The sequence below is a fragment of the Seriola aureovittata genome, chromosome 22, assembly GCF_021018895.1.
Source record: "Seriola aureovittata isolate HTS-2021-v1 ecotype China chromosome 22, ASM2101889v1, whole genome shotgun sequence".
NCBI classification, from domain to species: Eukaryota; Metazoa; Chordata; class Actinopteri; order Carangiformes; family Carangidae; genus Seriola; species Seriola aureovittata.
In genome coordinates, this window is record NC_079385.1 from 11,889,820 (window position 1) to 11,913,329 (window position 23,510).

General features: G+C 39.9%; 3 protein-coding genes across 16 annotated transcripts in view; all 3 read right to left on the bottom strand.

Moving 5' to 3' along the window:
• LOC130163202 (ELKS/Rab6-interacting/CAST family member 1-like) overlaps positions 1–14,605 on the bottom strand; it is a 118,904-nt gene extending 104,299 nt beyond the window's left edge. For 5 of the 10 annotated variants that reach the window (XR_008826413.1, XM_056367147.1, XM_056367144.1 and 2 more), the window contains exons 1-4: positions 14,337–14,603; positions 3,053–3,931; positions 1,147–1,224; positions 769–924 (exon numbers count right to left, since the gene is read on the bottom strand). Coding sequence is in view for 7 of the 10 variants with exons in the window: in XM_056367147.1 (XP_056223122.1) it covers positions 769–924; positions 1,147–1,224; positions 3,053–3,559 (741 nt within the window). In the remaining 3 variants the exon portion in view is untranslated. Of the gene's footprint in view, positions 1–768; positions 925–1,146; positions 1,225–3,052; positions 3,932–12,735; positions 12,937–14,336 lie in introns of those variants that run through there. The other 5 variants (XR_008826412.1, XM_056367142.1, XR_008826411.1 and 2 more) reach the window with 4 other exon arrangements.
• A 1,898-nt stretch (positions 14,606–16,503) lies between these two features.
• On the bottom strand, positions 16,504–19,954 carry LOC130163561 (E3 ubiquitin-protein ligase TRIM39-like). The gene is made up of 2 exons (XM_056367839.1): positions 19,918–19,954; positions 16,504–19,202 (listed from the first exon to the last, which is right to left on the bottom strand). Exon 2 carries the CDS (start codon positions 19,198–19,200, stop codon positions 17,374–17,376), a length of 1,827 nt encoding a protein of 608 aa, XP_056223814.1. The 5' UTR covers positions 19,201–19,202; positions 19,918–19,954; the 3' UTR covers positions 16,504–17,373.
• A 959-nt stretch (positions 19,955–20,913) lies between these two features.
• The window catches only part of LOC130163176 (ninjurin-2-like), a 28,207-nt gene continuing 25,610 nt past the window's right edge, over positions 20,914–23,510 (bottom strand). Inside the window, exon 4 of one of the 5 annotated variants that reach the window (XM_056367094.1) lies at positions 20,914–21,720. In XM_056367094.1, the coding sequence (XP_056223069.1) occupies positions 21,557–21,720 (164 nt within the window). In that variant the 3' untranslated portion in view covers positions 20,914–21,556. Of the gene's footprint in view, positions 21,721–22,055; positions 22,810–23,510 lie in introns of those variants that run through there. The other 4 variants (XM_056367092.1, XM_056367095.1, XM_056367091.1 and 1 more) reach the window with 4 other exon arrangements.

A 23,510-nucleotide genomic window follows, 5' to 3' on the forward strand; every position in this document is an offset into this window, starting at 1 on the left:
TCCCACATATTTTTTTTTTCTACATTACATTGTAATGTTTGTCTTATGAGCAACATCAAAGCCTTAAATACACTCACACAAACACACACAAGCAGAGCCAAGAGCATGTGCTGATGACCAAAATGTAAATGTGATTATTTTCTTGAATTAAAAATAAAAGGCAGCGAGTACTGAGCACTTTCTGCACTGGTTTCACATTGACAGCGTGTGAAATGAGACACTGCGAGTGACAGCAAGTGTGTGTGTGTGTGTGTGTGTGTGTGTGTGTTGTGTGTGTGTGTGTGTGTGTGTGTGTGCGCGCATCTCTTGCATAATATTCCAGCCTCCTGCCAGACTAGCTGTGTCTCAGTCTCATCCAGATGGCTTCTGAACCAAAAGACAGCTGGGAGTCCCCAACCAGGCAGCCCACTTCATCTGTTTACCCGTCTTCAAGGCCGCCTTACAGCAGCGAGACAAATCCACCAGAACAGTCCATAAATATCAGGATATGCCCCCTTTGGGCTGTTCCATGAAATTTTGTATTAGATAAAATAGAGTGAAAGAACTATGTCACAAGTAGGGATAAACCTTATCTAAAGAATAATCCACAGGGTTTGGGGTAAAGGCCATTTTCTAATTCTTCAATTAACTGCAATGACGGCAGAATAAACCTAAAACTGAACAGGATATTACAGCTGACATACTGCTCCCTTCATTTCTGTTAATTTTTTACGAAATATATTCACTGTCCCAAAGGCACGCACACGCACACTTTCATCATTTTCTTACCTGTGTTTCCTCTTGTACCACTCTGTATTGTTCCTTCCAGACAGTCATCTTTGTGGCTTCATCCTTCCTGAGCGCTCGCTCTTTCTTCAGCTCTGGACTCCAAAACGTCTTAATGGAGTTCATAGAGGAGCTAAGCTTGGACTCTTTAGCCTCCAGCTACAAGAAATCAGCATCAAATTTTGTTTGCACCTTTATTAAATTACTCTCAATATATTACTTATTAGATTCACTTGCTTTTCCTTATAGCTGTTGTCTTAATCTTAAATTCAGGACTGCAGAATCCCCAGAGGGATTTATAAGCAAACAAACATTGTGATTAAAGTAAAAAGTGTCTTGTCCTTTCATTAGAGAAGTGTGTGTGTGTGTCTGTGTCCTTACTTCTCTGCGTAGTAGTTCATTCTCTCTCAGCACTTCTCTTAGTTGTGTCTGCAGGTCTGACATGGCACCATCTCTCACCTGGTAACACACATACACATACACACACACACACACACACACACACACACACACACACACACACACACACACCAAATCGAAAATGTTTTACCCTACAAAGGTCAAATAGGAGATCACAGGACATCATAACTGAAAGTGAAGTACTCCCTCTGAAAACCACTGCTGGTGCTGAAAAATCATACACACATATGAGAAATCAAATATGGAAAGAAAGACCTAAATACTGTATGTGAAACATCATGATAATGTAACTGTGATTAGCACAGATATGCAGACAAATACTAATGATTTTTTTTCAATAAACTGAGTTGGGCATTTACAGACGTAGTCCCTTCATACAGCACACACCTAACTTCGGTATTAATGAAAAATGCTCCCCGTATAAATGTTTAATTCACCTTGACTTCAGAGCAGCAGTGTATTAATGAATTAAAAATATTTTGGATGCATTTTTAAACAACAAGCAGAGTATGCACTTATATTAGGTATCTGCAGCAGCGGAGGCTTATGCTCAGAGTTTCTTGCAGTGCAAAGTTTAAATCATCAACATGACACATAAGGGAGTAACGGTATCTTCATCATAATCATAATGCACAGTGTATGAATGTGGTATATGACTGAGATAAGCTTGTAAAGGAAATAAGGGTTAAGGCAGGATGAAGAGATTTGTGTTTAAGAAATAGTTAGAAACAAATGGAAGAGGAAGGGATGGGAGAGGACTCAGAGATGAGCTTTCAGGTTATGACTAATGGTGCAGAGGGAGTGGGAGGGCAGAATTTATCTATTTAAGCATACTGTATTGTCCTACTGTATTATTCATGGTAGATCGCCACAGTATGAATACTCATACAGCTGTGTGACTTAAAAAGAAAATGTTAACATTTAGATGACTAATCCTCCACCTCCCATCTCTACACAAAACAAATAATTCATAAATATGACAACATATTTTGTTTGCTAAGTGCAACTGATTTTTATCTCTTATTGTTTTTATGTTAATCTTCAAACATGATAACAAGATAATGACATGATTTTGCTGAGGATTCGTGTTTTTTTAAGCCCTGGAAACAAACTGAACGTATACATTACATTTACATTTACTCATTTGGCAGACGCTTTTATCCAAAGCAACTTACAAGTGAGGGACAACAACATTTCAATAATAGTTCAACATTTTGTGAAATATGCTTTTTCACTGTCTTACCAAGAGTGAGATGAGCAGGTTGATGCCACCCTCATATCTATCTGTTCAATATGAAGCTGGAGCCAGGAAATGGTTTTCTTAGTTTAGCATGAAGACTGGAAACAGTTAGCCTGGCTCTGTCCAAAGGTAAAAGGTTCATCTCTTCAAAAATCAAATTGTAAGAAAAAACGAGTTGTGTGCTAGATTATTTCTTGGTCAAGAGTAGTGACTTTATTTTTGCACAGTTTAAACAAACAAGGTATAAAATGTTAATGAGTGAGCTTTAGAGGTGCTGGTGAGTGGATTTCTTTTCATTTTACCATGGGACAGAGTCAGGCAAGCTGTTTCCCCGTTTTCGGTTTCATGTTAAGCTAAGCTAACCAGCTGCCGGCTCCAGCCTAATATTTAAATATGAGAGTGCTACCAATCTTCTCATCAAAATGCTCAGCAAGACAGTGTATGGTTGCATTTCCCAAAATATTGAACTCTATTTTAATCTGGGTGACCTGAAGAGCCTTTTACAATTCTATCACACTTTGACAAATTTTTTTAGACACAAGTGAGGTATGAAGTTCAGCCTACAGTTCACAAAATGCTGACTTCAGCTTTGCAGCAATAGAAGAAGAAAACACAGCGGTGCCTCACCTGTCTCATGGAGTGGGGCACAGTAGCTGCCTGTGGAGGCTGGTTTTGCAGTTCCCCCCCAAACGCTATAGCATCACTGGGCATGACCGCTCCACCGCCTCCCCCTCCTCCTCCAGTGTTTATATTTGGACTGCTCCCCATAATGGCCGCCCTGACCCCGTAGGGAACCCTGGCCCCAGCCCTCCCCAAGGTCATGGTGCTTTTGGGCAGCGAGGGATTCAGCCCACTGCCCAGACTCCCAATGCCGACCGGGTCGTCAGCTGTGTCAGTGAAGTACATAGGACCGCCCGTGGCATAGGCAGCATTAAGAGACTGAATATTCTCCATGGACAGTGTTTTACCAGAGCCGGTTAGTCCACCGGTGGAGCTGCTGCTGCTGTTCCTCCGGTGTCCGAGGCGTGGGGAGCGAGGGAGGCGCGGGGAGCGACCGGGACTCCCAGACACTGACCCGTTACCATTGGATCCAACAACATCCAGCTTGGAGACAGAACGTGAGCTACCGTACATGGTGAGACAATATAAGGTGTATACTGCAGAGACGTAAGAGTATCTGGGTCAAATGAATAAATCGGCTGAATCAAAACCGTGAGATGATTGTCCAAAAAGTCAACTGTAGTAAGCAAAAAATGTAAAATAAATGACCAGAGAAAAATCTTAAATACTAAATCTAGTAGTTGAAAACACTAACTCCCTTCAGTCTTCTACTGTAGAGCTTCTTGACTTGAAGTATCCTGATGCAGTGTTGACATAACTGTGGTCAAGGCCTCTCCAACACCCTCACTGTAATCCATGGGCTTTGTTAGAAAACAATAACCAATAGGGCACTCCTTTAGATAAAGGTAGCCAGCTAATCCACGAGGCCTGCTGTGACAGGATTACCTAGAGAGAAAAGGAGAAAGAGACAGAGATTTACTGATCAGTGGGAGAAAAAAAAAAAAGATATACTGCACTTACAGTACAAAAGAATACACTGGAATTTATTTAACATGTTATGGTTTTGATTAACCTACTTTTGACTAATGGACTACTTTCATTTATGTGTACAGCGTTTGTGCACTGCTGTTAAAACAACAGGAGGAGACAATTAACCCATTGGTCAATGGATAGAAAATGATTTTAAATGATCAATTAAACAAAAAAATCTACATGATGTAAAATTACCATTTGCAGGCCATAGCTGGAAGATGTTCTTACTTTTTCTCTTTTTTATATCAATTAAATGGATTCGTTTTGGTTGTTTTGACTTTGACAAAATAGAATTTCAAAATGTCTCTTTGGGTTTTTGGTAACCTGCAATAGGCACTTGGCATTAGGTTTGACATTTAAAGGGCTAAAAATGGCTAAATGGCTAAAAAAAATAATTTCAGAAGATATTAATAATGAAAATAATTGCTGCACCGCAGTGCCTACAGACTGGGTACATAGAAAACAAACTTCAGACAAGCTTCACTAGGCAACCAGAAGTAAAACTGCCACAAGTCTTATCATAGCAGCAGGTAGAAGAAACTGCTTTATTCTAATATTATATCATATGCCACAGAACACAAAGGGTCAAAGGGACAAAGAGTACCACAGGCACAAGCATCACTTGATGGGTCGCTTCATATGATCACACAGGCTGCTTGGTCTCTCCACCACCCATTACGCCTTCTTCTTCAAACCACACTCTCTCCTGACACCTCTGGCAGCAATGCCAAAGTCACTGTCTTGTGATAAACAGGGTGATTCAGTCAGTTGACTTCATATCCATAGAAGTTAATAATCGCTTTTACATGTACTTTTACATGTCACACAATTACATATTATTAAAAATAAAATACTCCAAGTTTACTTTTATTCAGTCGATCAAATCTTGTTATCAGTCCTTTTACATTCTGCAATAATTATGTGGGCAGAAAACATAAAGTTAAAAAAAGATAATAAATATACGCCCATCTGTTCTATTCCTGTTAATCATATGAGTCACACTGGATAGAGGGATCAGCTACACTCGATGCCAAAAATGTAAACTGTAATTCTACATATCAAACAGAGCAGAAACACCACAAGATTATGTTTTTACATGGTCTTACAGCCTGGTAATAGTTTGTCTGTGTGTGTGTGTGTTGGATGAAATAAATAACCTGAACATTAAAACTGATTAAGTCAATCAGGTCAAAGACACCATGTAATTAAAAGAGCTGTGAAAATAATGAAAAAATGTCATTGCTGTCACACTCGTCAGTGTCTTCAATTTAAAAGGTGCAATCAGTAACATTTGACTGTCTTTTGCACAAAATGATGATGATTATTTATGAGCACTGGTTTCGGACGTGTTGCTGATAAATGCCTCAGCTTTCTGTTGCAAATGCTCTAGTCTCACAGGCCCCCTAAACTACCCACCATGGACTATACACTAAGCTATTTGATTGCACAAACAGTGCAGCATTTGAAAGCAGGTTTCAGACTCTAAAAAAAACCTTAGTGTGAAGTCAATGTAGAAGTTAGAAATTCTGGATAGATATATTAAAAATGTTTATTAAATGCAAACTTAAGTGCTCCCTCCAGAGTCAGTTACTGTATCAGATAAAGACATGACATTTACAGCTATTTAAAATCGATGGCCAGCTGGTCAAGAATCATCATTCAGTTATTTGGGTATTGTTTCTTCACTATAACATGTTATTCTTAGAGTGTGGAGATATTTAAAGCCTAGTATTTATTGTACACACTGTGGCTGTGACCTTAAAACTGCTTAGTACTAAAATAATATTAGTAATCTATACATTTAAGGCTATTTTGTAACATAGTGATATTATTTTACATTATTCACATTCAAAATAGGCAGCCATAGAGATAAATGCAGAATAGGGGAAGATGAAACCCTGAATTAGCTTAGTTTCAGTATAAAGAACAGATTTTAAACTAGTACTTTGGATGTACAGTGTGGCAGAGATTTGAGTAGTTTGTCTAAAATATGCCTCAACAGTCAGCATCTTGAAAATTTCAGTTTAAGACTGATTAACTGTGCAGCCCTTCAGTTTATTCCTTTTAATCCACCTGCACTCCAACTTTAAGTCCCTACCCAGACCTTTAACAGCCCTGCAGTAGTGTATCTTTCCAACTGATGTTTTGCTAGCCACAGATCTTTGGCCAGGGAGGTCTTACTGACAGCCAGTCAGTTACAGCTACACACTCTCAAATGCAAACAGGGACCATCTGCTCTGTCTCCCCTTAGGCCAAAAACACACACCTGGACAGAAACAGGCCAGAACCTTGCCTCCAGCACACAGCGACACACACACACACACACACACACACACACACACACACACACACACACACACACACACACACACACACACATTTATATACATGCACTTACACACACACACACATGCACAATGAGCAAAGACTGTGCAGGTGTTCACAGTCAGTCAAACAAGAGACAGAGATACACACACAGATGTATCAATCCACATACAAGTAAACATTGAAATAAACAACACATTTACAGATGCACACAGATGAACACACGTCAGCTCAATGTCTGTTAGTGATCATGTCACAAACAACACACACACATCTAATGCTTCATTTGAGGTCAGTATGAGACTGCAGAGACAGAGAGAGAGAGTGTGTGGGTGCTGGGGGCGTTCCTCCTCCTCCCCTTTGGACTTGCTGACCTGTAGATAATGTATAAGGTCGCGTCCCCATTCTCACTATAAAGCAAAAAAATTGATAGTTTGTCTAGCTTCTTTTTTGGGGCCATAATCTAAGCATTCATCAAACACATGCAGAGATCTTTTTCAGCCATGACCTGCCTCTGCTCACATATGTTGGACACTGAGCGGTTGGAGGATTATGAGCCTTGCTCAAAGGCATCTCTGACAGGCTGTAGAAAAGAACATTCACTTCCCCCACTTACATTTTCCCAGTGGAGACCCACAAGGTCTCCTCTGTGATCATTGCTTCAGACTGAAATACGTATGGGGCATTTCATTACAGGTTTGGTAACACAAAACCGCATATTTACTGTATCCGCTTAAGCTACATGTAGTAAAAGTGTTTGGACACAGACAAAATGCATATCCATTTCTGAACAGCTTATCTTGTTAAGGGTTGCAAGGAGCTGGAGCTTATCCCAGCATGCATCAGATTTGAGGTACCTGGGCAGGTCAGCCATCTATCACATGGCTAGACACATTTCTTTTTCTTTTTATTGGCTAGAGAACCTCATGGAAACCAAAACACACACCATGTTATGTTTTCTACAGTTCAAGTCTAAGGGTCACATCAATAAACAACCACAAGTTGAGAATGTGTTTGTGGTGGTTTTAGATTCTGAGAGGGGCCTGGGGTGAGGGACAGCAAACAGCACTGAGAGTCAGATGCAAATAACAGTAACTGCAAGCTTATAATTTCACATGAACCAACCACAATCTTTTTAATGAATCTGCAATTTCAACTTACCTTCCAAGAAGTGTTTTGAAAGGATGAAATATCAAATACAAAAATAGAAAATAATAAAAAAAACAGTGAAAACACACAAACACACCTATGACGCAGCTGGCATCATGAGATCCAGCAAACACTAGCATATGACTACCCAAGACCCATTTGTCAACTGGCTTACTATCCCCTTTTGCCCTTTCACACAGCTGTGAAAAAGCAATGTAGTGCTGCTGTAAGAAACAGCTGTTCAACACTGCTACACTGAAAGTTCATGGAAGTTCACAAAAGCTGTTTGCATTTACATGTGTTTCGGTTTCTGCTGTCATGAAATAGTCACTGAAACCTGGCCCATTAAAACTACAAGTTAACCAGCAGTCACTTCAAAGCTATTTCCAAGCTTCTGCTCTGCTGCTAAAATCCCGATTTTATCCTGACACAATCTCCATACAGATAAATTAAAGATAAAGAGTGCTGTGTTTTCATCTATATTTACTTACAAAATGTTACTCAAAGCAACAGAATATCTTACTTATTTTGTCTCTCACTCAACGCACAGCCTCCGTCTGGGTAACAAACTGCTGCTCCGCCTCTCTGCCACTCACTGAACAGAGTAGACGCAGAGAGAGATGTGCCTTTCGTTTGAGGGGCAGAACTGGCAACTCTCTTCGTTGGCTACGAAAGTAGCCAAGGTTTGTCCAAAAAGTTGCTCAATTTGATGCTAGTTGCTTTTTTGAAAAAGAAATTGCTAAAGGGGTCTGAAAATGGATCCACTGTTAACACCCCCTGATGATGTAATAGAAAAGGTTTACACCAAATCATTTTGAAAGAGCAAAGGCCAATGGGAAAAGTAAACACTCGGTTAATCAATGGTGTAATTTCATCAAAAACTCAACTCTATCACTCACTCAGTCACTCACAGATATTCAGGGATGTAGCACTGAACCATGGCCAGTCCAGCCAAAAACTAGTGAGTGGGCCCTGGGATGTTTTTTTGTTTTTTTTTGTGAAATTCAAGTTCATGCTTGTTTTGCAATGCTATTTGATATGCACCTTAGCATGGATGTCAATATGTTATGGCAATTGCGATCAGACCTAAGCCTATAACTAATGTTTATTTTCATTATCAACTAATCTACAGATTATTTTGTTGACTGATCAGTTAGTCATTTGATCTATAAAATGTCAGATTGTAAAAGAAATGTCATCATAACTTCCCACAGCCCAAGGTGACCTGTTCAAATGTCTTGTTTTGTCTTTCTAAGAGTCAAAAACCCAACAATATTCAGTGGGAATATTGAAAATTTGCTTAAAAATATTGCTTCAATGTTTTTATCAGCAATCAAAATTGTTGCAAATAAATTTTCTGTAAATAAATTAATGGATTAATCATTCCAGCTCTAATAAGATCAATAATCACACATTTTCACTGTTGCAAAATCAGAATTATCAGCCAAATTCTGACTCGGGCATCTATAATTGTAATCAAAGATTAGCTGCCTTTTATCATAGAGTGTCCTTTAAATATCCAACCATAATATACTCTATTCAAGCCACAGTACCCACTGGAAGTGATCCTGAAACAACCCAGGAGTGAACTTGAGAACCAAAATAACCTCATCGCCTTTATGTCTACAAAACACTCTACAGGAAACACCAGTGCATACAACGCCCTGTGTTTCATCCTCTGCCTCCCTGTACTGTTCCTAACAGCCATGCTGTATGCCTCATCTTTCTTCCACACACTCCCTCCACACACACACACACACACACACAATGCTGTCTTAGGCCTCAAAGTCCTAGAATATCACACTAGGCTACCAAGAAAGTCTCCACAGTTGAATGCCAAGTACTTGTACTTGTGTAGATATCCAGTACGTGTTGGCACAGCAGAGGACATACTTCAAATTTTGTCATTTGCACAACATGGCTACAGATAAAAACTAAAATTTTCTGCCACATTAAGACATTTTAAGTTAGTATGGCAAACTCATTAGCATACACACACACACACACACACACACACACACACACACACACACACACACACATATATATATACATATATACGGAGCAACATTAGTATTCAATCAGAGTCATGAATCTAAATCCAATATTCAGTCCTCTTTCAGCTCTGTTTTTGGTCTCTAGTAACTCCTGAGGGAAATATCTGGCTCTTTAGCTGCTAATGCTCCATTTTGTTCACCAGCTAGTCGCCAACTTTGTATGTCTGTTGATTAGTGCTGGGAACGTAGCCTACAGTGGGGTTTTTAGAGGTTTTTTTTTTGTTTGCTGAAAACAGCTGCCTGCTTCAGCCAAAAACGACACCCAGAATGACCCAAAACAGTAAAGTTGATGCCCAGAAAACCAGATGAGCTGAAAGACGCTATGAAGCTCAAAAGAGCTGAGCAAAACTGCAGCTTAGGGTGACAATTATCTGTGTGTAAAACTTGTCACTACAAGCAAATCGCTTTCACATACAAGAAGTCATGTGATCCACTGTTAATATACAAATATTGATTATAGTAGCTTTAAATTGACATTATCTTAAACGATACAGATGTTACTGTAAAACTTATGATAGACCCAAGCAGACATGATTGGGAGGATTAGTATTAAACACAAGGTATGGGTATGAAAGACAGGTTGTTAGTTACCTAATATGGGAGACAGCTGTTTCATCTCTTTTTCTTTTCCCCATCACTCTCTCTCCTGCCTCTAATCCATCCTTTCCCTCTCTCCCTGATGCTTTCACTTCCTCTCGCAGTGTCTATCTTTCTCCATCAGCATTCCTAAAGGTGTTCAGCATGTTCTATTTATGTGACAACCACGCATCCGACTATCACACCGCACAAAGCAACACACCACTCAACCTATACTTATCCAGCTGGTGTTTCAGCGTGGGAGCTGAATTTGACAAAGTTCGTCTCTCGCCTGAGGATCGAGGCTCATAAAAACACATTGCACTCATCTTGAATATTATTTTTCTCCATTGCTTTCTGTTCCTGTCAGGCTCGTTGTGATATGATGTGGCTGGAAAGGACTCACTGGTGCTGTCTGGGGTTACACATCTCACTGAAAGTCAACTCGGCAGCTCCACTGAAGGGGAGAGCCCAACTTGTTCTGCACCTAATCTGTCTGAAGATTCAAAGTGATGATCCACCGTTCACCAGATTCAACATTTTTTAGCTGCTTTTTCAGGACAATGATAACATTACCTGTGAAAATCGAATTGCTATTTGTCCAAAGGGTGCAAAGGTGAGGTGAAGTATCTCAACCCCAACAGTACTACTATTACGTCATGGTAAGTACAAGATAAAACGCAAGACTATGTGACAACTCATGTGTCATCCAGGGCGCGGATTTATGAAACTTCTAAGAAATACATTTAAAAATGCTCTAAGAACTTGCAACTTTGGTGTAACGTCAGTCTTTGCTGGGTGTTTTTCTGAAAAACATTATTTTCATTTTTAAAGAAGTAAATTTTATCTGTGTGAAATCATTAACGTAAATCATAAGACCACAATAACATGCAGACAATAAAGATGCATGGAAAGTGCTGGCAAAAAAATTTACTTCCTGCTTTAATTGTGTTGTTTGCAAAAACATAAAAAAGTGTCCTATCTAATGTCCTATCTAATGTTTAAATCATATGTAAATAATATGCTTGCCAATATCGCTTCAGCTAACATATTTTTCATCATGTCAGTTACTTAGTACAGTGTCCTTTGTGCATGTCTCAAAAGATGTGTGCACTCCTCTGTTGCTGTGCTTCAGTCATGTAGGAGCTGCTCTTAAATTTAAGAGCACTTTTAAGTTGCAAGAAATAATATAGATAAAAACCTTTTATTCTTAAGTTTGCAAGCACAAGTAAAAGTGAATTATTTTTACTTTCACATTTCACTTTAAGCAGTTTGGTAAATACAGGCCCGAGGTCACTCCCAGCACAGCATCTCACTACTTCATGATGTATTTGGGATTACCAGGATGCACTGCTGTGTAAAGCATAACTCAGGCAATGTTGCTGTTTTAGTTTTGAGTACTTGGTTCCACATGCAAACACAAGATATTGTCTTGATGTCTGGGCATGATATTGATGACATATCATTCATCATCATTATCAACAGTTTTGTGCCGATTTCTGCATTTTTAACTGGAATGTAACACAAGTAAAACAACCTCTACAGGATTTATGTGGAAATTTATAAAAAAAAACTCAAATTCAAAAATTAAAATGTTTTTGTCAATTGTACCATGAATAGAAAAACAAACTAATCCTGTACAATCCTGTATACTGGGATAGCCAAACCTGCAATGGGAGTTTTTCAATTAACTAAGCAACCCAATTACATCTGGGAGAAAATATTAGCAGTCTGTGACAGTGAATAATGTGTTAGGCAGAAGATGTCTGGGAAAGATACAGACTTTGACAGTTCCACAGGTCCTATCTGCAATAATATATATAATATAGTTCAGACACTGGAGAGCACAGCTCTGATAAGAGACAGATAGCATCAGCTCCAGTCTATTGTGTACCACAGGAAATTAATCCGAGATGCAGGCTGGGCAAACAAAATACGCATACAATCAGGCGTTCACTCACACACACACACACACACACACACACACACACACACACACACACACACACACACACTATATATATGACTCACACACAAGCGCACACACATTCATACATGAAAAAATACACGGGTGCCATGGACATGCAATTACAGACCGTACACTTATCTAATCTTGGCTGCTGCTGCCTACAAAACAAATATGGAAAATGTACCATTGAGATCAGACAATTAACACAAAGGAAGGGAAGCACAAAAACCAATTCAGGAGTGTGTCCAAGTTAATGGAAGAGAAAGTGAGAATGTAACTCCCCCAGGCTCATCCTGTAAAGAGGAATGTGCTCATACAGTCAACTTGCAAGGGTTTAAAAAGGATGAGAAAGAGACCCAAACATCTCCTGAATTTATCTATCTATCTATCTATCTATCTATCTATCTATCTATCTATCTATCTATCATCCATCTATCCATCTGATATGATAGAATAAATCCTACCCTTGGCAAAGTGATAAAAAAAATAAAAACTTAAATTGAATGTATAAATAACAAAAAGCCATCAACGATTAGATAAAAGTGAGATCCGGGAAGTGATTTAAAAGAGCTACTATCTTGGTCAGGCTAAGTTACTCATGTTGTTCCTAAATCTTGAGCTGTTACGACAAAAGTTTTTACCTTTGATGTTGAGCCTGGAGACAGAGGAGTCAGACGGCTCCAGAAAGATTCATTAGGGCTCAAAAGCTCAGGAAGATATGACTACGGATCAGGTCATGTTAAGTTCTGAAAGTTATTGTTAAAACTAGTTATGAAAGCAAATAAGATAGAGCAGAATTAGGATCAAGTCTACCCAAACGAAGACTGTGGTGTGCAGAGCAGGGACATTTAAAAATGTCCAGTGTTTACAATAATCTCAGTGGAAGGAAGCAGCTCAGTTCCCTGACTCGGTATTCCCGGAGGAGGGGCGGTGCAAAGAAATGGAGCTGTGGGCGGAACACGGAGGAAATCACAGCGTGCCCCCCCCCCCCCCCCCCCCCCCCCCCCCCCCCCCCCCCTTCAAACCCAACCACCCCCTCTTGTGCGTTGCAAAACACACGCAGCAGATTTCATCAACATGATCACATCGGATCCATGTTGTGCTCCGATCGATTTGGTTTGCGACGTTGTTATCAGTCCTTTACTGTTGCCTGATCGTGTCTCGACTGCGTGGCTTTACGTGCAATCTGTCAGCTGGCAAGACGTGGCTGCTGACAGCCCTGTGCAGCAATAACAGCTATGAGGACACCATCGGACGTGCACAGGTCTCTGTGTTGTCTTGGAAAAAGTTCAGACACAAAAACAACAAGCCTGAAGAACTCTGTTGGAAATATCACAACACAACTAAAAGTCCCCATGGGAATAGAGATGAAACATAAACTTATTTATTGACTACCACAGGCACACTTCCCACACGCTATCGGAATATAAGTGATACCACAGGAGATATTCAATACAATAAGGTCACAAAACTGGTGCTGTAAAAGAATATTATAAGACTTTATATGCCTTTGAGAAACTACAAGGTTGTCAGCAGCACTTCATCTCCCGCCTGCAACACAGTGAACAGATTGATAATCGCATTTAGAGGTACACAGACAAGACATAGTGTTATTAGCCTGTTATTCCCGGGAAAGCCTCTGGCTGTACAGCTACAATTGGTTTATTGAACAAAGCGGGAGGACGCCTTGTTGAATGGGCTCACATTGTCGTTTGTTGCCCGCAAAAATACAAAACGTATCATAATGACAGTCCGGTCGAAACACGTATACTGCTCCCCTCCGGCGGAAATTTCACAGAGCCATGTAGTGTACTGGTCTCACAGCTGACCTGAAACTGCTGCACCTCAAAGCGGCCATCAAATTTTAATTATGTTATTGCTCATGTTCCTGTTAGTCCTCAAACGTGGCTACATGCAGCGACTCACACAAACACAGACAGCACACACGTGAGGGTGACCGAGAAGTGGCCAACATGACTACAACAGATATGTACATAGACCTATAGACACACACACACACACACACACACACACACACACACACACAAACACACACACATACACACACACACACACACACACACACACACACACACACACACACACACACACACACACACACACACACACACACACACACACACACACACACACACACACACACACACACGTAGGCCCGTGTAATAAATCATGCATGTGTACACGCACACACTCAGACTGCCGGCTAAGTTCCAATACTCACTGCGGCTGTGTTAACGTTACTGCCCTCGGTTGTGAAACAAGCTCCGTGTTTCAAAAAGAAAAACAAAAAAAGGCCAGTCACATATCCTCTTCAGTTATTCTGCCGCTGTCAAACCTCAAAGTGACGCTTCGTAACGTAGCAGACAGTCAGCCGAGGGGAAACGCTCTCCTTCGGGTTGTCTCCCCGTCTCCTGTCTATCTCTTCTGTCTATCTTTCCCTCTTTTCCGTCTTTGCCAGCTCTACCACTGGTGGCTTCCCCACTGCCCGGGCGCTCCCGTGACGTCACGACGGTGGAGCGCGCGCCCCCGAGACGTACGCAACCCCCTCCCACTCCTCCTCCTCCCTTCCTCTCTCCCTCCCTTCCTCTGTTCCATTATTAAAAGAGAGAGATACTTTTCATCTTTAAATGTAAATGTTCTCCTTGGCTTAATGTAATTTTACCCACACTGTAAATTTATCATATTGTATATAAAAATCCATAATTTTATATCCTGAAAAACAGGCATTTTATGTGGATGTTTAACTATGAAAGAATTCAATAATTCAGGTAAAATCATTTGTTAGCTTAGGCATTTATAAACGTCATGGAGGTCTTTGTTGTCTCTGCTCCACATTGTAACACAGTGGAATTCTAAGCCAGTGCAGTGTCATAGTCTATTATTAGATGCAACAATGCTCTATAAGCTGATCAAACGTTTTTGTGTGAACTATTAAACTGCAGCACAATAGCTGTCAAATAAATGCTTTAGAGTAACAAGTATGATATTTGCCTCTGACATGTTGCTGGATAAATACCTCTAAACTGTTAAGTGCAGTACCTGAGCAAATTACATTCCATCACTGGACATCACAGGTCGCACCTTGGATACATTTGTGGGAGGTCACCTTACATCTACATGTACAGGTCATTCACACAAATAAGGTTGAACAGGTAATCAAATAGAACCTGCCACAATAAGGAAATATGGGGGATTTTGAATAACTTCAGTACTTTTGATAACAGGTTTTAACTAACTCTTGGCTAATCTGCTCAGTTAACCCAAATTGTCACTATTTGGCTTGTTTCAAAACAGATGCCCAGCAAGTTGAAATAGCGACACAGCAGAACTTTTTCACAGCAGAAAAGGTCAGAACAGGTGTAACTAATATGATTGTTAACTGCTTCATTGCAGAGCTGGAACTGAGTCATCATTAATGCCATTAGTTCCACCTGTGTTGTTCCTGCAAGAAGTCAAAATGTCAATTTTTGTTAGATTTAAATGTTCTTCTGTCTGAGAAAGGGCTGTCAATTTAATATGTCATCCACAGTATGGATCTGTATTGATTTCATCATCACATGATGACTTTGATAGTTTTATGATTATTTCAGCTCGGGTGTGATATGGCCACTAGGAGGAGATAATCTCACTAAGTTTAAACTTTTATTTATTCAATTTTATTGAAGAGTATCTCATCTCTTTAGTGTGATGCTTCTATGCTCTCTTCTCTGCATCGATGCTTTTTCTCATGATAGCAGGACCTGGCATGTTCTCCCTAACACAGAGTCAGTCTGTGTTTGATGAGTGAATGACCTACATACAGTATTGGGTAAGAGTAAAGAGAATGTGGCATATTTCATAGCTGGTCACTCTGATCTAGCAGGTCTCTCTCTTTGTCTGTCTCACACACAATTATATTCATCCTAAAGACATCTTTCCAACTAGACACTGAGCAAAGACATACACATACACACACACACACACACACACACACACACACACACACACACACACACACACACACAGTGGCCCAGTTCCCTGGGCGCCAGTCAGTCAGACAGCTGAGGTATAAATAGTTTGCTGGCTAAAGTTCCCCTTGAGAGAAACACATCAGGAGTGGTGGACCAGCGCTCTCTTCTGAAACCTCCACTAACTCCATCAGTGAGAACTTTCACTGGTTCTTTTAGTTGCCAGTGGCTTTCATGTGTTTTAATATTGTGAAGATTTGTAACACTGTATTGAAAAGTGCTATCACTAATCAAACATAATTCTATCAAGCATATTGATAAAGCTAGGCTTAAAGGTATAGGAACATTAAGTCTTATGAATCTCTTGATACATGAGACACGGGGGTTTCATGCTCAGGGAACACAAAAATAAGATTTTGGGCCAATTTTTGAGGTATGCAATTTATTAAGCAAAAAAATACATATCACTTAAACAACAAACACTTGGTTTTGAACTTTATTTATCAGATATGTTTTGGCCAAGCACGCCAGGTGGATGTCTTAGTATACAACAAAAGATAACATTAAAGAGATGAGTGAATTATGGACCCTGAAGTTAAAGGTTTCCACATGAAGTGATCAAAACATAAAATAATGTCTATGAAAGTACAATGTCCCAGTTAACATTTTAAACACACTGCTCAAAATTCAAAGAAATAACTGACAAACAAGATTATTGAAACTAAAGCATGAGTTGAGTACAAAGTGGATGTTCAGCAAACTGGAAATTTGGTGCATCCCCACGGACAATGTAAGCCATGAGACAACAGACCAGAGTGTTGGTTAAACAATGGTGCCACATTGTGGTCAAATATGAGTATTGCAATATGTATGTACCGTGTATGACTTATCTTGTACCTTTCTTACAGACTGCAAATGAACCTCATCACCAACTGCCAAATAAGTGATCTTACCTGCTTTGTTTAGTTAAAACGGAGGAGACAGGAGAGGCCTGTTGATTTTACCTCACACATTGCACATTGTATTTATTATTATAACTATAATATAGTAGTTTTTTTTTGTTTTACTTATTTACTGCTTTACTTTCCCTCTTCCCTGCAGGGAAGTTTTTCTGATATACTATATATACAGTATATTCTACTATTTCCTGTTAACTGGTCTGTGCTGCAAGAAACACAATTCTATAAAATCCATTAATGTATATGCCCCATTACTAACAAACAGAGCTGATGTGTGACTAAATGATCTGAGAGGAGAAACAACAGTTTCAGTAGAAGTTACGCATTGGTTTCCTTTGATGTATGTGGCACTTTAAGTTGCACGACCTACAGGAGTGATTACGAGTACGTTGTTGGGGTCCTCTCCAAAAATACTAAAAACAGGGTAAAGCTTTGGTCTGCCACTGAGGGGAAAGCCAGCCATAGAGTAGAGAAAGGCTTTCGCTGCTGGTACGGTCTCAGTGAAGGCACATCCTGTGTAAGAGTAGATCAGAGTCCTGGTGTCCACGTCATAGAAGGAGACCTCTCCCTTCTCATAATCGACAAATACACCAACTGTCTGGAGTCTTTGCCTCACGAACAGGGGACCAGAGTTACCAGTATGAACACAAAAGTCATCACCTAAACTGTGTCCAATAAGTTTCCAGCCCACCTTGTCAATGTCGGGGGTCATCTCATATTTTAAGGACTCTTTGACCACTGTTAACATACAACCTGTGCTCCCACTGACCCGAACCTCATAGTAGAACCTACCTGAGGAATAACCATCTTTCCCAAAGACTACAGGAATACCTTGATATCCTTCCCTAAATAAACCTTTAAAAAACGTCCTCAGTCGGCTTTGCTGTAATCTCACTTCCTTCCCATTCTCAGACACCATGAGTTTGGAATCGGCTGCGTAGACGTCCAGAGTCACATCCACTGCATAACACTGCTGGATCATCATCAGCTCGTCCTGCGGTGGATTCCACACTTCTGTAATAAATTCATCTGTTATTGCTGCTGCATCAGGCTGTTCAGCTCTCTCACAGCCATCAGACAACCTAACCTCATGAATTAACATCTCCATCTCATTACTGAGTGTCTTTTCCATCTGAGCCACAGTTTTTTTAACCATTCCCACATGACTCTGTTGACTGCTGTCAGAGAGATTGTGTGTAAATGGAGGTGCGAAGTGGGACAGGGGGTGGAACAGGTCCTTGTGTAGTTCAGGGACATAAAGGGATGACCAGCTCTGCAGGAGGTGGATGTCATCCTCTGTTTGTAAGAGTTTCTCCATTTTGGATCTTCTCCTCCGCAACTCATTGAGCTCTTGCTCCAGTTGTGTCACATGGTCTTCAGCCTGCTTCTCTGCTGCTCTCTGCTTCTCCTGGATCAGGCCAATCAGCTCGAACTGACTTCTTTGCAGAGAGGCCACCAGAGCAGCAAAAACCTCATCAATATCTGCTATCTCTTTATCCAAGTATTTCTTCCTCTGTTCAACAGAGTGTTTGATTTCCTCAATACTCCTGGTTTTTGTGTCTTCCATCATTTTAATTTCGGACGTCACATCCTCCAGCTGGGCTTTCCTGTCTCGAAACACATTCTCTAACGGGATGGCTTCATGCATCACATGGTTGTCTTTCAAGCACATGAAACAAACACACATCTGGTCTGTGTGACAGAAGAGCTCGAACATCTTGCCATGCCTCTTACACACCCTGTCCTCCAGGTTTGACACAGGGTCAATCAGCTTGTGCTTCTTAAAGGTTGTGACTCTGTGATGAGGCTCCAGGTGAGACTGGCAGTATGAGGCCAAACACACCACGCACGTCTTCTGGGCTTTGAGCTTCAGCTCAAGGCAGATGTCACAGGGAACCTCCCCTGGTTTTGCAAGTATTTGATCTTCACTCCTCACCCTCATGTTGTTGAAACACTCCACCATATCTCTGAACTCTGTGTTGACCTGAAGCTGTGGTCTTCTGCGGAACTTCTTCTTACAGAGGGGGCACTGTATCAGGTCACTGCTGTCCCAGTACCCTGTGATACAAGCCTTGCAGTAGTTGTGTCCACATGGAGTAGTGACAGGCTGAGTGAACCCATCCAGACAGATAGAACACAGAGACTGTTCTTCACATGGGAGGCTGCTGGCTGAGGCCATGTCTAGATAAGAGGAGATGATTTGATGAAGACTGACGGATTAGGGTTGACATGCAACAAAGATCCATGAACTTAACCTCTTGCCCACCAGAGTGCCCATCTTTAACTAACTATGTGTTACCTTTCATCTCTTAGGTATACCACTGATTAAAACAGTGATACAGAAAATTTCCTGTGGAAACTTACCAACTGAAATTGCTGCACTCAATTAGACCTAATTGGCAGTTCACGACAATGCAGAATGTCAGTGTGATGATTTATAAAAGTATTTTAGGATCTATCGTTCCTCTGACATTAAGAGAAAAGAATTTCAAAGTGTATAAATAGACTTGACTAACACACCTTAGTGAGGTATGCTGGCTATGCGCCACTGATTATGTCCTTCCCTGAAACTTGTAGAAAACAGCATCAACAGCAAACATCTTATATGCTTATAATATAAATATTTCAAATAAAATCAGCTTGTAATTAGTCTACTTTAAATCTGTGATTAAATACAGGACATGTATCATAGTACTTGACACTATAAAACACAGCCTAAAGTTAGTTAAACATTGGGTCTGTGAAAGTAAACTATGGTGACCTAATCATTATAAATTCTCATTTACACAAACTTATTGGAACTGATAGCATTTGTAAAGATAATAGTATACCCAACAGGTGAATAAGAAATAGGCTATCTTAATTCAGGAAGATCAAAAAAACTGATGAACTTTACCTGCTGTGATGTCTGTGTTGTCTGTGAAAAAGTTTCCCTTAAGTAGGCTAGATTCATTTCACCAGACTGGCACGTGATCACTCACTTCACCCACTCCTCCTCTTCCTGGAAAAACTTAACTAAAACTGACTTCGGCAGCCTTGCTCCCTCCCCTCAGACTGCTATTGTGAATCTTTTCCTGCATGGATCATTCATTTTTAACTTTAACAAAAGAAGAAGTTCTTTGTAAACAATATGTGGACTACATATTTTTCAGATACATACAACTACATTTTTGGACAGTATCTTTACTGTTGGGGCTTTATATTTTATTTAATTTTACAGTTTGTCTGTTGTGGTATTACTATATTCTTTGAAATCCTTTAGAAATTCTGTTTATCACAAAAAAAGTACAAAAAACCATCTGGTAACTCAAGCTTCATTTCTACATGAGGTATTGCAAATGAAAGAAAACAACAAAACTGTATTCCTAATTCAGAAATAAAACAGCAATAATGCTTCTTGTAATCTGGAAAACCTCAACAATTTCCTAACTTAAAGCAATTAAAGCTACAAGCTTTGCTATTGCTACATAGCCAACATTAGCATTAACAGTTGTTGACATACCAGTAGAAGAAAATGTTGCCAGTTCAGCATCATACTTCAATGCTTTACCCGCTAAGAGCTGTCTCCAGCAGTGGAAAGCAACCCATTTGTTTTGCTTCTGTTTCTATCACTTCCTTCTTTCTACTGAAGTTAGCATGCTAACCAGTTATCCTCATCACTTTTCAATACCGAGTGACCATGGCGTTCAGTCTGAAATAGTTTACAACATTTTATTGTCTGATACATACATCTCTGTAGTTTTTCTTTATTTTCCGTCATATTAGCCAACATGGAGTCAGTGCTGTGTTAAAATAATCTAAAATGATAAATGAGTTTGACCTTTAAACCTGCGAAGAGACATTCTTCATATGACTTATGAAGAATATTCAGAATGATGACAAAAATTCATGCTTTTTGTTTTTTTTTATTTTATTTGTTGATTTCTGTTTACTGGTGTGAGCAGTTATTAGGTAAGGCTGAGGGAAGTGTTTGTTATCCTGACCTCCTTCACTAGATGGCCCTATTAGCTAAAAGAAAAAGGTAAAACAAAAAGGGCATATAGCATAGCAGAAGTTGTCTGTCTCAGTCAAATTAAAACACTGTATGTGTACTTTAAATAGCCTGTGTAAAACAATGAGAAAAAAAATCATTTTAACACATTTTTATTTCAGTGCTTTGACAAACATTTAGAGAGAATTGAGGCTTGTGTTGCTCTGCCAGAGTTAGAGTCCAACAGTCCTCAGTGAAGAAAAGCATTTGCTGAGTAGGCTATGAAGTAATTTTTTCCCCAAAAAATAGAATTTAAATGTAAGACACATACAACAACTCTGTTAAAAACCTGTGAGTATTGTTAAGTTACACATCAAAAGACCAAAAATAAAGGCAATGTCATCTGCATGTTTCTATACATGTTATGAGCTATTGTAAGTGTGATTTGTAGTTCAATCTAAATGTGCAATAGTCAGCAGGGTGTGTGTGTGTGTGAGTGTGTGTGTGTGTGTGTGTGTGTGTGTGTGTGTGTGCCTGTGTGTGTGTGTCTGTGTGTTTGTGTGGATCAGTGAATACGCATCATAAGCCATGGAAAGTGTCCAGTGCGCTGCATGCCGAAAGTACTGATGAAGAAGTTGAGTACTGTGGTGATGAAGACTATGATGGTCGTTACGTTGTTCAGGTAGTCCAGTCGTTTCTGGAGAGCGGAGTTATTCAGATCCCGGCGTCCTGTGAGACACACACATACACGCACACGCACACGCACACGCACACGCACACGCGCACACACAAATACATAGTAGAGAAAGAAAGGGTTCAAACCACACTTGGTGCTGACACACTAAGAGAGATTTCTGTTATGACTAGGAAGCACCAAATTCCCCTGACAACTTACTCCTCTCTTTTAAACTTATATTCAATGACAGCACACAATATAACTTCTGAAATTAGATCCGCTTCTTGTCCATACTAGTTTTATGTTGCATTATTTTCACTCCAGCTGACCAGTCACAGTCACCAATCCACCAATCCTCAACAAAAACCACAATAAGCAAAGCACAGGCTTTTGTTTAATCACTACATTTATTCAGCTTTCTGACGAACAATGTGTACGTATGTCTCTTATTTCTGTTACCCTGGTTTCTGTCTGAGATTGAATCTTAAAAATCATTCTTTGTGAAACAAGTTTTGAGAATAAATAACATAAGGCATTAATGTTTACATCAAGTTTTCTCAATGTTTCCATTACTGACCACCAAATAAAGTAGAAACACAAGTTTGAAACATACACAATGGAGCGGAGCACATGCACAATTTTAGAAATGAAAATTCAAGCATATTATTGCAGCAAATAAGATAATACATATAGAATAGATGTTCAGTGGGTTAAAGTGAAGATATTTTAGTTGAATTACAGCCTGAAATCAGCATTTAAACAACACCTGAATAATAAATAAGATGTGATGTTTGAACATATGTGACTTGTGTCTCAGCTGTGTTCAAATTACAAGTGCACAAGCTAATTTTCAACATTGAATCAACAAGTGCACAGATGAAATACTTGTGGAAAGAGTGTGTGGGTGTGTGTCTGCATGTGTGTGTGTAAATGTGTTTGATATGTGAGTAAATATGGGTTTTGTGTAAGTGTGTGTCAGAAGTGGAGTCGAGCCAGCAGCCAGCGGAAGAAGCCAGTCCTCTTGGATCCGAAGAAGCTGATGAAGAAGTTAATCACCGTGGTGACGAAGATGACGCCTGTGGCGAGGTTGTTCAGGTAGTCGAGTCGTTTCTGATTGGACACCACGTTCAGGTCCCTGCGGGCTGCGACACACACATACACATACACACACAAACACACATATTTCAAACACACCAACCCACACACACGCACACACACACACACACACACACACACACACATATAGTTGATACATACATACTCACATGCACAAACACACATTAAACACTCACAATATACCCCATTCCAACAAACATACAGCAATGCACCCATACAAACGGCCTCCAGCCTCTGCGTTATTTATGTGACATTTTGACCGGATGTATGGTGACAAAGTTGCTGGTTCATTCGTATTAAATAAATTCAACATGAGAAATTGAATCTCCTCCCTCAACAAATAGAATTGAATGCTGATTTTAGATTCACAGACTTTAGATACACTGAAAAGATCCTGTAGACTCTTGTAAAATGTTCTTGTAAACATGGCATCTGTTTTGTAACTTATACTTATCGAAGGCGATGCCAAAAAGCAAACGCCCTCATTAAAGGTGTTTTCTGACTGAACGAGTTTTAGATGCTGCACATATAAAGTCAATGCAAGGAAATAAGTGGATGCCAACAGATGCAAATTAGCTTCGGGCAGTGCAATGGTGAAGTCACGCCTCTGTGATTGCTGAAGAAAAAAGAGAAAAGTTGAAGGTTTTCACATGTGCTTCAATACAAGTGGATTTCTCATGCAGCTAATATCTAGTGGCCAATGTTTCTTAAAGGAGTAATATGCTCA

Coding starts and splice junctions, on each gene's coding strand:
- LOC130163561 (XM_056367839.1), bottom strand. CDS start 19,200: ATGGCCTCAGCCAGCAGCCTCCCATGTGAAGAACAGTCTCTGTGTTCT.